The 13,938-nt window shown below is 40.6% G+C and overlaps 3 protein-coding genes across 4 annotated transcripts in view; 2 read left to right on the top strand and 1 right to left on the bottom strand.

Moving 5' to 3' along the window:
• LOC113026231 (metabotropic glutamate receptor 8-like) overlaps positions 1 to 13,938 on the top strand; it is a 154,547-nt gene that overhangs the window by 55,826 nt on the left and 84,783 nt on the right. The gene's annotated exons all lie outside the window — the stretch shown is intronic.
• LOC113026232 (zinc finger BED domain-containing protein 1-like) lies at positions 4,857 to 7,585 on the top strand. Its single transcript, XM_026174763.1, has 3 exons — positions 4,857 to 6,231; positions 6,408 to 6,660; positions 6,837 to 7,585. The coding sequence occupies exons 1-3, from the start codon at positions 5,114 to 5,116 to the stop codon at positions 7,251 to 7,253; spliced, it is 1,788 nt and encodes a 595-aa protein (XP_026030548.1). The 5' UTR covers positions 4,857 to 5,113; the 3' UTR covers positions 7,254 to 7,585.
• Positions 8,078 to 10,652, bottom strand: LOC113026233 (uncharacterized). The gene is made up of 4 exons (XM_026174764.1): positions 10,179 to 10,652; positions 9,700 to 9,867; positions 9,283 to 9,378; positions 8,078 to 8,790 (listed from the first exon to the last, which is right to left on the bottom strand). Exons 1-4 carry the CDS (start codon positions 10,530 to 10,532, stop codon positions 8,458 to 8,460), a joined length of 951 nt encoding a protein of 316 aa, XP_026030549.1. The 5' UTR covers positions 10,533 to 10,652; the 3' UTR covers positions 8,078 to 8,457.

Genomic DNA, 13,938 nt, shown 5'->3' on the forward strand with positions numbered 1-13,938 from the left:
GACCCCCAGCATGATAATATATTAAGTAATCCAAAGTATTCAGAATACGTTACTCACACAGCACCTCCAGCAAAGCCATATGAATGGCCCTAGCAACTGTGGCCTATGTACCTCATGTTCCCCCCAAGACCCTCCATGTGTGAGTGATGTGTTGTCGGAGGATGTGGAGGGAGAAAAAGGCTAGAGATGATCAAGAATGGGAGATAGAGGACCACCCCCAGAAGCAGAGTCCCAGCAAAGCTTGTTTAGTAAGCACCCATATTTCCTACATCCCACTGTAGGGTGAGGAAAAGTGGAACTGGGAACCGTGTCATCCGCAACCCAGGGCAACGCTGCACCAAAGCCCAGCACCCATCATCCCCACTGCAAAGGGTAGTCCGGCTGGTCCACTCAGAGCCCCAGCACCAGCACCTCACCCAACAATATAGATGAAAAAGAACAAGACAGAGTAGCTACGTATGAGACAAGGCAGAGCTCTAGGCGACCCAAACAATCTCAGCTGCTCCCTCTCCTCAAGGTCCCGCTCTCACCGCCCACAATGGGCTAGCGGGCACTGTAGACTCCCAGTTCCTTTGGCTTACTGCTGTACTGAGCCTGTCAATTTCTGGATTAATATGGCGATGCTTTTTTGTTTTGAGTTGTAGCAGGATGAGTGCGTGTGAGAGAAGTAAGTGTGTGTGCAGATGTTTTGGGCATATGAGTTTCCTGTAGAAAGATTATACAGTGGGGCATGTATGTGGAGTTGGTTCCAGGGAAAAGAGATATAAAATGACTAATTGGTTAAATGACGTACAGACATACAGTGGGGCAAAAAAGTATTTAGTCAGCCACCGATTGTGCAAGTTCCCCCACTCAAAATGATGACAGAGGTCAGTAATTTGCACCAGAGGTACACTTCAACTGTGAGAGACAGAATGTGAAAAAAAAATCCATGAATTCACATGGTAGGATTTGTAAAGAATTTATTCGTAAATTAGGGTGGAAAATAAGTATTTGGTCACCTCAAACAAGGAAAATCTCTGGCTCTCACAGACCTGTAACGTCTTCTTTAAGAAGCTTTTCTGTCCCCCACTCGTTACCTGTATGAATGGCACCTGTTCGAACTCATCATCTGTATAAAAGACACCTGTCCACAGCCTCAAACAGTCAGACTCCAAACTCCGCCATGGCCAAGACCAAAGAGCTTTCGAAGGACACCAGGAAAAGTATTGTAGACCTGCACCAGACTGGGAAGAGTGAATCTACAATAGGCAAGCAGCTTGGTGTGAAAAAATCAACTGTGGGAGCAATCACCAGAAAATGGAAGACATACAAGACCACTGATAATCTCCCTCGATCTGGGGCTCCACTCAAGATCTCATCCCGTGGGGTCAAAATGATCATGAGAACGGTGAGCAAAGATCCCAGAACCACACGGGGGGACCTGGTGAATGACCTGCAGAGAGCTGGGACCAAAGTAACAAAAGTCACCATCAGTAACACACTACAACGACAGGGAATCAAATCCCGCAGTGCCAGACGTGTTCCGCTGCTGAAGCCAGTGCATGTCCAGGCCCGTCTGAAGTTTGCCAGAGAGCACATGGATGATACAGCAGAGGATTGGGAGAATGTCATGTGGTCAGATGAAACCAAAGTAGAACTTTTTGGTATAAACTCAACTCGTCGTGTTTGGAGGAAGGAGAATACTGAGTTGCATCCCAAGAACACCATACCTACTGTGAAGCCTGGGGGTGGAAACATCATGCTATGGGGCTGTTTTTCTGCCAAGGGGACAGGACGACTGATCCGTGTTAAGGACAGAATGAATGGGGCCATGTATCGTGAGATTTTGAGCCAAAACCTCCCTCCATCAGTGAGAACCTTGAAGATGAAACGAGGCTGGGTCTTCCAACATGACAATGACCCAAAACACACCGCCCGGGCAACAAAGGAGTGGCTCCGTAAGAAGCATTTGAAAGTCCTGGAGTGGCCTAGCCAGTCTCCAGACCTCAACCCCATAGAAAATCTGTGGCGGGAGTTGAAAGTCCGTGTTGCTCGGCGACAGCCCCAAAACATCACTGCTCTCGAGAAGATCTACATGGAGGAATGGGCCAAAATACCAGATACTGTGTGTGCAAACCTGGTAAAGACCTATAGTAAACGTTTGATCTCTGTTATTGCCAACAAAGGTTATGTTACAAAGTATTGAGTTGTATTTTTGTTATTGACCAAATACTTATTTTCCACCCTAATTTACGAATAAATTCTTTACAAATCCTACCATGTGGATTCATGGATTTTTTTTTTCACATTCTGTCTCTCACAGTTGAAGTGTACCTCTGGTGCAAATTACTGACCTCTGTCATCATTTTGAGTGGGGGAACTTGCACAATCGGTGGCTGACTAAATACTTTTTTGCCCCACTGTATGTCTGTACGTCATTTAACCAATTAGTCATTTTAAATCTCTTTTCCCTGGAACCAACTCCACATACATTCCATGTGACAAACTTCGGTGTGATCATGTTTAAACTAACTATCCGAGTGTTAAATGTTTACTTGCCCACTGGGACACCTTGGTTCTTTTCATTTTCTGTTTTTAGCCCTACTGTTGTAGATGTACTGCTCTGCTTTAGTATTGTTGTATGACACAATAACAGACAAGCTTTAGCTGTTGGACAAATTGCCTCACATTTGACCCTAGAATAGTCTGATATGCAGAGGTGTTAATGGCTGACTCAGTGACTCAATGCAAGGTGTGCGGGTCTTGGGGTTGCAAAACATGCCGAAATCATCACCCCTCCTCCAATATGTTTAATACGTGGTATGAGGTGTTTGATATGTGTTTGGTTTTCACCAAACATGGCATCATGTCCAAAAATCTCCATTTTCATCTCATCTCTCCAAAGGAGATTGTTCCAGTCTAGTCATTTTTGTTAAGATGAAAATTTTTTTGCTCTAAAGTTCTGAACATCACTAGAGTGTATTCTGAAGGAAGCATGGAAGTCAGGGGTTGAGAGAGACAAAGCATTTATCCTGCAGAGTGTAATGACTAGAGAGTCAGCATGTAGGAAAAAGCAGCATTCACATCAATGTGTTGAATTAAAGTTCTAGGAACACAGAACTTCTTAGACTGTAAGACAGTTCATCAGAACATAGACTATTGACAGATGAGGACAAAGAAGGCCTCTGACTTTTTGTTTCTTTGTCAGATAGATGTGCCAACTTTCCAAGATCTAATTGAAAAACCAGAACAGAACATAAAACCAGATGAAAGGATTAGCTGTCAGTGCTGAGGTAAAACATCAAAACAGTTTAACTGTTTGCAGCACTGTTCAAGGTTTCCATTCACAGCAAACAGATGTGATTATGGCACAGCCTAAATGAGATGTTCACTTTTCTATCAGTTCATTCTGACATAAGCCAGAATGTTTACAACATTTATCTTTATTGTTGCGATTCATTAGCTCCTATGTTAGTATCCATTAGTATCCACCTTTAATATATGACTCTGTGAAGCAATCATTAAGCTTGTCATTCTCTCACTGTTTTTCTTGGAAACCATCCATCATTCCCACTGTGTGAAACCTCACTCTTTCGTGTTCGATCATCACTCTATTTTAATGATAACATAATACTGCTTCAGCTCCTATAAGCATGACAGCAGTGGGCAATTTTTAAATCCTTCTTCTTTTGATAAATGTGAACTGTGCAGAAAAAGTCCTTCACGATGAGTCTTGCTATTAAAAGGATCATTACAGGCTATGATTCTGCATATGTAATAAAGATCATGCAGACTACCATTACAGCTAAATACTGGTGCTGCTGCTAGGTCTACCAGTGATTATCATGAATGAATATTTACACCTCAGGACTCAAACATTTCAAAAAGTAATGCAATCAGATTACTTGCGTACCGCGATGAATGACACACCCTAATTTTGCATCATCAGTGTTAGTTGTTGAGCCTATGTTTTTCCTTCCATTGCTGAATTATTAAAGATACTCTCAAGTGTGTGCATTTAGAAGATGTGAAAGAGAGTTTCTAGTATTTGGTCATTTTTTATTGAGTCTCCCAATCAACACTAAAATCTGATCCAGAATCATTTCATCTCATTTCTAAAATAAGTAGCCTAGCTACTTGTCAAATACACTTCAGGGCGAATAACCACTCACATTCAGTGCTAATTTAAATGTCTTCATTTCAGTCAGTCAGTTTATGATCGTGTGTGATCAAAGCTATCAATAACAGCCCACATTAGCTCAATAGCAATAGCTCAGCAACTTCTTAACAAGGAAGCACTTCAAGTTCAAAACAGTTTAAACAAACTCTCAACAACTTTTAAAATGAATTTGATGCAAAATTGCAAAATCTGAATAAAATAGACAATAATCTTGTCTATCACATAGCTCTACGATAAAGCAGCTGGTATTCTTGACTGTTCTACATGTTATTGCACACAATAATGCTGATTTACCTCCTCACATTTACCTTCACATTCATACCTGTGTGTGTGTGTGTGTGTGTGTGTGTGTGTGTGTCATGGGGGTGCGTTTGTGTAACCTCCTGATCACAACTGTTTCTAACAACATCCTTGGTCATAAAAAGGTAATCTCCCCCACACCCAATATATGGCTCAATTCCTGTATTGGTTCACCATACACAACACAGTGAAACCATAAAAAGGGCAGGAAGCTTACCAAACATCAAACAAACCTTCACAAGGGATGTGCTTGTGATAAAACACTACAGCCTCCCCCCAGAACCTCGAGAGGCGGACAAAGGAATGCCTTGATCACAGAATTTGAAACAATGTACACTGTAAACCCGAATCAGTTGACTGAACTTAAAACATTTGTGGAAACTGATTACCTCAAAAGTTTTAAGTACACAAACTAGGGGTGTCAAATTATCGCGTTAATTGCGATTAATTAATTACAATGCTATTTAGCGCGTTATGTTTTTTAATCTCGTTAATCTAATTTTTAATCTCTTGACGTCATTGATTTTGTATGAGAGTTGCTATGTTATAAAATCCGTTTTTATGTGCTGGGCTCCTTGTGCTTGACTTGTTGGGGGTGGAGTCACGTCGTGAGGTCAAGGTGAGAAGTGGTGATTAGCTTACAGTGTGGATATGGAGGCGCATCTGAGAGTTGTTGGCCCAATGAACGGGAAATTTGTATTTCATAAACGCCCCGACGGCACCATTGACAAAGGTAAAGTGGTCTGCCTAGAGTGTAAGAAGGAGTTTGCTTACCACCGAAGCAGCTCAAGTTTGGCCTATCACCTCAACGCAAAGCACCCAGCCGCGAGTGCAGCAACAGCTAGCAGTGAAGGCGTTAGCAATATAGCAAGCCAGAGCAAAGCTTTTCGCCAAACAAAACTAGAGAATACCCCTCGTATGAGCAAGTCTGCGACCGACAGGCTGACTAATGTTATTGCCAAGTGGATAGCGATGAACTGTAGGCCGATAAATATAGTAGAGGACGAAGGATTGACAGAGGTGTTGCAAATTGCGTCCAATGACCCGTCATACAAGCCGCCGTGCAGGACTACAGTAACGACCAAAATCAGCAAAATGTACGACGGCGAAAAGAAAAACAAACTTGAGATTTTGGCGGAGGATTCTCCCAACTGTGTTGCTATAACCGGAGATCACTGGACCTCAGCTGGCAACCACAGCTATTTTGGGGTGACTGGACACTTTATTGATAGTGAGTGGAACCTCAACTCATTTGCACTGACCGTCATGAGAACAGAAACCAGGCACTTTGCTGATAAATGCGCCGAACAGTTCCTCAAGGTAGCAAATGACTGGGGTATTGAAAACAAGATATCCACCATTGGCACAGACAGCGCAGCAAACATGCTGGCTGCTATGAGAGCACTTCCATATGAGCACATCGCCTGCAATGCTCACATTCTCCAGAGGACCATCACGGTATGTCTCGATAGCAGTGGTTTTGTCGGTGTACTGGCAAAGTGCCGCAAGATTGTTGGTCATTTTAAACAAAGCCCTGCGAGTACCACAGAACTTAACCAACAACAAGTAGCACTCGGAAAGAAGAGCGATCAACTTATACAGGATGTACCCACCAGGTGGAACTCGACTCTCGCAATGGTCTCACGCCTCCTATGTAACCGAGAGGCTGTCCAGGCTACGTTGCACCAACAGAACCACAGGTTGGTCTTGCCAACCGAAGCTGAGTGGGCGAAACTGCAGAGGCTGGAGCTCCTGCTTGAACCATGCAAGTAAGTTCAAATAAACACCTTCCCATTTTAATTATATAAACTACTGTTACATGTGTAAAATCAAAATTAATGAACATAACAAGGAACTTTTAAGGACAATTAAATTGGAAATCAGTTACACTTTGATTTAAATGAATCCAGCTAGGTTTATTTAGCAAACCTCTCCACCTCTGCAGGTATGTGACAGAGCTGCTGGGTGGTGAGGCCTACGTCTCTTGCTCTGTAGTGCTGCCTGCTTTTCGCCATCTGTACCGTGTCATGGACATTACTGATGATGATCCTGCCTACGTGGTGAAGTTCAAGAATGCCTTCCAGAAGGATCTGGCAGCACGACGAGCTAATGGCAACGAGATATGGTTCGAGGTGGCCACAGCATTGGATCCACGGTTTAAGGATTTGAAATGTCTTCCAAGAGAAAAGAGGGAACAGGTAGGACAATAAGGTTAAGCTGGACTAATGAGTCCAATTCATTATCAAATCAAACTTTTATTTATTATATGGAACACAAAGTTCTTTACAAGATTAAATAAAAAATAAAAAAGCACTTAGTTTTAATCACAATCATTCATTCATTCATTCATTCATTCATTCATTCATTCATTCAGGTGTGGACCATTCTGGAGAATATGCTCCAGGCAGCAGAGCCCAGAAGAGCAGATAGTCTCCAGCCCTCCACAGAGGATGATGGACCAGCTCAGAAGAAGAGGAGGAGCGAACTCCTTCTGGGGTCTGACTCTGACTCAGAAGATGGAATTGAGTCTGGAGAGCTGCAGCGCTACAGAGCAGAACCCAGCATCAGTATTGATGACTGTCCCCTGCAGTGGTGGTATGCTCACTCAGGAGTCTATGAAAAGCTGTCAGTCCTAGCACAAAAGTACCTGGCCTCCCCAGCTACCTCTGTACCCTGTGAGAGACTCTTTAGCCTTGCAGGCCACATAGTGCAAAAGAAAAGGGCAGCCTTGCTTCCAGAAAATGTTACCAGGCTGGTGTGTCTTAGCGACTGGCTGAGGAAGAAGAAATGAGACACATGTGGTCAGCATAGCTGCTGTGTCATTTGTAGCCTACTAGAATAGATTGCTTGATGTTCAGCACTTTTTTTTGTGATGGAAGAATACTTTGATGTGCTAACTTGCAGCACTGCAATGTCAGTTTTATTTTTCATTATCTGAAGCAGAGGAATTTCAGTGCTGTATTGCTCAGAAAAGAGCAACTCTGATGTGCTAACTTGCAGCACTTAATTTATTTGATTTTATTTGTATTTATTTTTCCACTTATTTTACAAAAGAATACAACAGTATGTAAATGGTTGCATCTGTTTAACGTTTGTTAAACAATAAATGACTTTATAAAGTCACTTTCTTTGTTATATCAGTCTTTTGGTCTGCCACAATAAGTTGAGGGCTTTCCTCAGCTATTTTTAGGTGAGATTAAAAAAGAGATTAATTAGATCAATTAATTAAAAATCATAATTAATTAATCTCTATTTTTTTTTAATCTCTTGACAGCACTAACACAAACTCATCTTTTCTAAGTATGGGGTACTCAAAATTTGTATTTATTGTTAACTTAAAAATTTTAAATTATATTTTTATTTTATTAATTGAGCTTTACTTAAAAACTATATACTTTAATTTTAATATTTTTGTGTTTTTTGTAGTTTACTATTTTGATCCAACACAATGCAATTATATTACAAACTAAACGCAAATTATATGATTATTAATTAAAAGATATTTATTATTAAATGTTTGAGTGTAGACTAGTAAAAAAAATTAGAGAAATTCATTTACTTTACATTTTGTTTATTTAACATTTTTTATGGAAATGTAAAAACATCACTTAGTGTTTTTATAAAACCACTAACATGGACATTGGCACCATAAAGTGAGCATTATAAATTCAATGTAGAACATGTATCTTTTTATAAAATCACAAAGGACAACATCAGTCCTAATTGCATCTTTCTCAAAATACATAAATTCAAAATAAAAAGTCAAATACTAATCACTTTTGTTTGAAAAAGAAATGAAAAACAATTTTATAAAATGGGTACAAATAAAGATGATCATCTTCCAAATAACCAGAGCAAAATTAGGTAAACTGATGGAGTTAAATCCACCCAAAGTCCGTAGTAAACTTAAAGTGCTTTAAATAAAGTGCTTAAAACAAAGTGCTCAGTAACAGAGTGCATGTCCTAACAAACATTGCCTTATATTTCTTCCAGAACTACTCTTTCAGCAACAAATCATTTTTAAGAGCATGTAGGCAGGGTTTCAGAGGTTTGCCGTCAACAAGCCCCATGAAGATTTTTTGGACAAAGGTAAATGTGTGAACGTGCTTCCTGGGGTAGTCTAAATGCAGAGCATAGATCAAGCCAAACAATAAGGCAAATGCATCTGCAAATCTGGGAATCTCACGCATCACCAAGTCGCCTTCCACCACAATGGCCATGCTTGAGGAAGTAAAATGGACTGGACTGGTCTGGGAAGCGCCGTCGGTAACCACTGTGAGAAGGGCAACTGGAGTGTCAATGAGGGTCGACTCATCCAATGTGTCCGCCTGGAATAGACACAGTATCAATAAGTAAGGTTGTTTTGAGAGAATGTGACAAGCAAGACCTGTAATCTAGCAAAAAATTCAGCAGTGTAGTGGGTTACTTTGTAACGGGTTAGGGTACTCTACTTTTTTGAAAAATGTACATTAACGCGTTAGCTTCTTGCATTACATAATTAGTATGTTTGTTATTTTTCTAAAAAAAAAAAAAGAAGTCATTTTTTATTTTATGACTTTATCTCAAAAAGAAACTAAATCTTGACTTTTGGTGGCCCCAAAAACAAGCCTTGTTTTTGGGGCCACCTGCAGCGTAGCCGAAGTGCTGTGATACGCCTGTGCCCTGCTCCTGACCCTGTGTGTGTGTGTGTGAGGGTTTTCTAAAGAGAGGGTATTTTGCTTGTACAATTTGGTAGCTGCTAGGGTATTAAATTGTATTTAAAAAAATCCATGGTGTTTTATCTCACTGGCAGAATTTAAGTGATGCAAAAATACACTTACATTACATGTCTTAAAGAATTCTGGGTCCTCCTCCCGCAGGTATACAGGAAGGGCACGAAGCACTGCAGTGCGTTTCACGTTGATATCAGGCGCCTCCTAAAAAGGGAAAAGAAAAGTTCATTGAACACAAAGTTTTCAGGTGTCATTCTTTGGGGAGAATACATGTTTATGAAACTGCATGACATGTGACTCTACATAATTTTGGAGACATTTCTTTTAAGACACAACCTTTCTGTCTCTTATGACAAAGAGTCTGTATCTTACTCATTTGACAAAAATCCTACACAGTATTTTAAAGTAACATACCAGATCAGAGCTGTAATCTGTATAAAACACAGATGTTCAAAGCAAGGAAAAATTGAGTTTTTATCAGTGAAACTTTTAATTTGTGTTAATTTTATCATTATCAATATTCACCTGAAGATCATAATGATTCAGGATGGTTCGCAGAGCCTCTGATATCTTGCCAGTCCGTGCAGCCTTCTGTCTGTATAGAGCCATAAGTCGTGGTGTGTGTCTGTCAAGTTCAGCGTAGAACTGGTTCCGCAGGTTAATGTTTGTGACTCGGTGGAACTCCGCACAAATCTAAAATAAAACAGGACAAAAACATCCAACATGAAGCCAAATTACTGACCAAATTTACATCTTATCATTAAAGAGGAATTGCCCAACTTCTGTCTAACCTTGCTTTATAGATGTCCTATGAATTTTTTTTTTCTTTAAATTGGACCCGAACCACAAGCACAAATGTATCACAAAGCTGAAATATATTTTTGTTTGTTATCTATTATTTATTTATGTGTTATTTATTTATTATCTGAATCTGAAGAGATCTGCTGAACTTGCATTGTTTCATGTTAAACTGAAGAAGAAGAAAAAAATCAAAGCACAGATACCTGAGAGTCAAATCGCAGAGCAGGCCATTTCTCTAAGAAGTTCTTTACCATTGGGTTGTCTTGAACAATTTCATGGCGACGAAGTGCGAAGGTAGTCTGCATCAGTTTTTCAATCATTACTTTGTTGGGCTCAGTCTTCTCAACCTCATTTTTTATCTGGACTCTCATATCCTCCAAACTGACCTGATCTTCTCCTCTTGGAAAGTTTGGGAGGTAGTTCACCTCAGCTCTTCTGGCTCTTTTTATGTTTGAGTGGGGATGCTCTCCTTCAGGGTTGTTAACACTCCTCCTGCCAGCGTTGACAGACACCTCCACACATCCAGATCTGGCTAGCTTGGTGCGATAATTTCCCATCTTGAATTTTAAACTGGTCTTCCAACCATAACTTCCATTCCTACTTCCAGGCTCTTTAAGACATGGATGAGTGGTAACAAGAGCTTCTGCTGCCAAACCGACATCTCCATCACTCGGATAGGCTTTGAAGGTGTGCATCACTGAAGCCATGGTCTCCAAGATGTTGTGCTTTTGGGCTCGAGTCAACTTCAGATGTTTTCCAAACATCTCAAAGGCTCTATTTCCCTCCTCAAGGAGATGTTCAACTTCGTAAGAAAAGGTAGGTACTGGGAAAGTGTCAGGCCAACACTTCAGACGCTGAGCTAAAGGCACATGAGGAAGGATGTCTGTATCAGAACTTGCACAAGAACTGACATCACTTTCAGATCTCAGTACTTTTAGTGTGCCCTTCTCCGGCAACTCTTGAATATCCAGTAGGCAGGTAAGTTGCCCATTAAAGTCGGGGTCTTCGTATTGTAAGGTAAACTCAAAGTCCAGCCTTGGGTTGAGCTTCTCACGGAGTATGGTGATTAGTTCTTCCACTGACTCAGGCCGCTTAGTTAGAGAAACCTTCACAACAACATCTGTGGTGAGGTGAACTCTCAGCAGGAACTTTTGGGATACTGCCATCATCCTATGAATAAAACAAGGAATGGAGATGATTTTTAAAAAATGAATCGTCTCATATATAAAAACACTGTACATCATACCATTAACCTTATTATGGTCAGTGATAATTATATACTCAGCCATCATTACAGCTTTCAAAAATTTCAAAAGTACACTGTACATTTCATGACAAAATAAACACTTAGCATGGTAAAAAAAAACCTTACAATTACTGCTGTTTACTTTGAGTGCAGTCTTGAATTCTATGGCCGATCATCCAACAGTCCAAAACATAGGTAAGGCCATCATTCCATTTAGTCATGGTAAACAGTAACCCTCTTTTAGTTTTAAGTTTTTACCATATAATCAACATTGTCTCACCATGTATAAATTCTGTTAAGTTGGAAAAAAAAAAAAAGAAAAAAAAAAAAAAGCACAGAATACATATGAATTTACACTGCAGTTATTTTAAAAAACCAAGCCAAACTGCGGGATAAATCTTTGCAAAGATACATTGTTATGCAATAGTACATAATACATCAGTGAGATACTTGTAATATTGCACAGAACTTCTACTTACAAACTACTTCTTTTACAGGCTGCTGCTTAAGATAGTAGTTGCCACTGCTAGCTAAGTCACTTTTGAATGATGCTAATGAGAAGAAGAAGAAAACCCGGCCGAACAATGAGGCTGCTGTTGTAAAAACGCCAACTTTCTTGCGTTGGCAATGGGTCGTTAAAATATCACTAAGACACTTTCTTTATGTGCAATTCTTATTAAAACTGTGTTTTAATCGGTTAAAACTGTAAAACTGACGATATCATCGGTTTGAAAAAGAGCGCGAACAACAGCGAACAACAATTCACTACCTGGGTCTGTGCTGTTTAACACAACGGCGCATTCAAAAACAAGTTAATGGCTGCAACATATTAATATACTTGCTTTTTTACGGAAAAAATAAACATAACGAAGGTTCCGTTTTACTTACAAGTTTCTCCAAATGTGCTCTCCGGTCGCTCGAGAAGGGCAGCCATATTGAACAGAATTTTCTGTCAACGTCGTTCAGGTTAGAGAGAAAACGTCATGACGTCATGACGTACAAATGCGGAGCTCGAAAAAAAAAACATTTACTCAAAAATCATAATTAAAAAAGCAGTATTTACTCTTAACTTCTAAGCCATGTACAATTAGAACTGTTTGAATCGTTAAGAGAACAGAAAAGTTTTAAGTTGTTTCAACTTTGTGACGCATTTTAATTGTTGTATCCACAAACTTTATAAGTCAGGTGGACTGTTGGGGTTTACAGTGTAGAGGTGGTAAGCATAAAAATGACAACATTTAAGAATTCACTTTAACAAACTAATCATGGCACCACAGGAACAAGCTCTAGGTACAAGCTCCACACCAGGCAAGACCCCAGTTGCCCCTAAGACAATCCAACACATAACAGCAGGGTTCAAGATAGGACATACATGGAACGCCATAAGCTAAGTGTCTTGGATTTCAAACCAAAATTACCATAATGGCACACACAATTCTTCTTGTATGCATATACGTACAATAGTAATATGGACTACCAGTCAAAAGATGATAAATGGTAAATGGTCTGTATTTGTATCTCTCAATGAGCTTCATGAGGTAGTCACCTAAAATGGTTTACCAACAGACTTGAAGGAGTTCGCAGAGATGCTGAGGACTTGTTGGCCCTTTTGCCTTCACTCTGCGGTCCATCTCATCCCAAACCATCTTGATTGGGTTTAGGTCAGGTGACTGTGGAGGCCAGGCCATCTGGCGCAGCACTCCATCACTCTCTTTCTTGGTCAGTTAGCCCTTACACGGCCTGGAGGTTTGTTTGGGATCAATGTCCTGTTGAAAAATCAATGATGGACCAACTAAATGCTGCTATGAACGATTTGGTCTTTATACAACCAATGGAAGAGCTTGGTGCGCATTGCCAGCAATAGGTTGGACTTGTTCTCGGTGGGTGTTGAACTCTGCCATGGCTGCCCTTTGTCACCAATTCTGTTCATAATTTTTATGGTAAGAATTTCTAGGCATAGCCAAATGGTGAAAGTAGTTAAGGAGTTTAAGAATCTCAGGGTCTTCCTCAAGAGTTAGGGTAGAGGGAAGCGGGAGCTCAACAGACGGATTGGAGCTTAATGTAAAAGTTAATCTCTCAATTTACTGGTCGATCTTCGTCCCTACCCTCACCTATGCTCACTAGCTCTGGGTAGTGACCGAAAGAATGAGATCACCGATACAAGTGGCAGAAATTAGCTTTCTTTGAAGGGTGTCTGTTCTCTCCCTTAGAGATAGGGTGAGGAGTTCATCCATCTGGGAGCAGCTCTGAGTAGAGTCACTACTTCTCCACAGTGAAAGGAGTCAGTTGAGGTGGTTCGGGCATCTGACAAGTATGCTTCTTGGGCGCCTCCTGAGTGAGGTCTTCCAGACATGTCAAACTGGGAGAAGGCCCTGAGGAGGCCTCGGGCAGATCCAGACACGCTGGAGAGATTATATCTCTCAGCTGGCCTGGTAACTCCTTGGTGTTTCCTTGGAAGAGCTAGAAGAGATGGATAGGGAGGTCTGGGCTTCTCTGATTAGACTGCTGCCCTCATGACCCAGGCCCAGAAAAGCATGGAAAAAGAATGGATGGGTGGAAAGATCTGTGACAATACTACTGAAATGATCGTCTTCGGACTGGGTGAATTTTCCTCATAGTTTTTATATGAACAGCTATTCAGTCATGAAATGCAAACAGTTTCTTGTGTATTGTGTATTTCGCTGTCTGTTTTACTTAAACACTGTTTGTTCAGACAG

The sequence above is a fragment of the Astatotilapia calliptera genome, chromosome 7 (genome assembly GCF_900246225.1).
Source record: "Astatotilapia calliptera chromosome 7, fAstCal1.2, whole genome shotgun sequence".
Lineage (NCBI taxonomy): Eukaryota > Metazoa > Chordata > Actinopteri > Cichliformes > Cichlidae > Astatotilapia > Astatotilapia calliptera.

Coding starts and splice junctions, on each gene's coding strand:
- LOC113026233 (XM_026174764.1), bottom strand. CDS start 10,532: ATGGGAAATTATCGCACCAAGCTAGCCAGATCTGGATGTGTGGAGGTG. Junction 9,868..10,178: donor CTCTGCGATTTGACTCTCAG/GTATCTGTGCTT, acceptor GTTTTATTTTAG/ATTTGTGCGGAGTTCCACCG. Junction 9,379..9,699: donor TGAATCATTATGATCTTCAG/GTGAATATTGAT, acceptor TTCCCTTTTTAG/GAGGCGCCTGATATCAACGT.
- LOC113026232 (XM_026174763.1), top strand. CDS start 5,114: ATGGAGGCGCATCTGAGAGTTGTTGGCCCAATGAACGGGAAATTTGTA. Junction 6,232..6,407: donor CTCCTGCTTGAACCATGCAA/GTAAGTTCAAAT, acceptor CCACCTCTGCAG/GTATGTGACAGAGCTGCTGG. Junction 6,661..6,836: donor CAAGAGAAAAGAGGGAACAG/GTAGGACAATAA, acceptor TCATTCATTCAG/GTGTGGACCATTCTGGAGAA.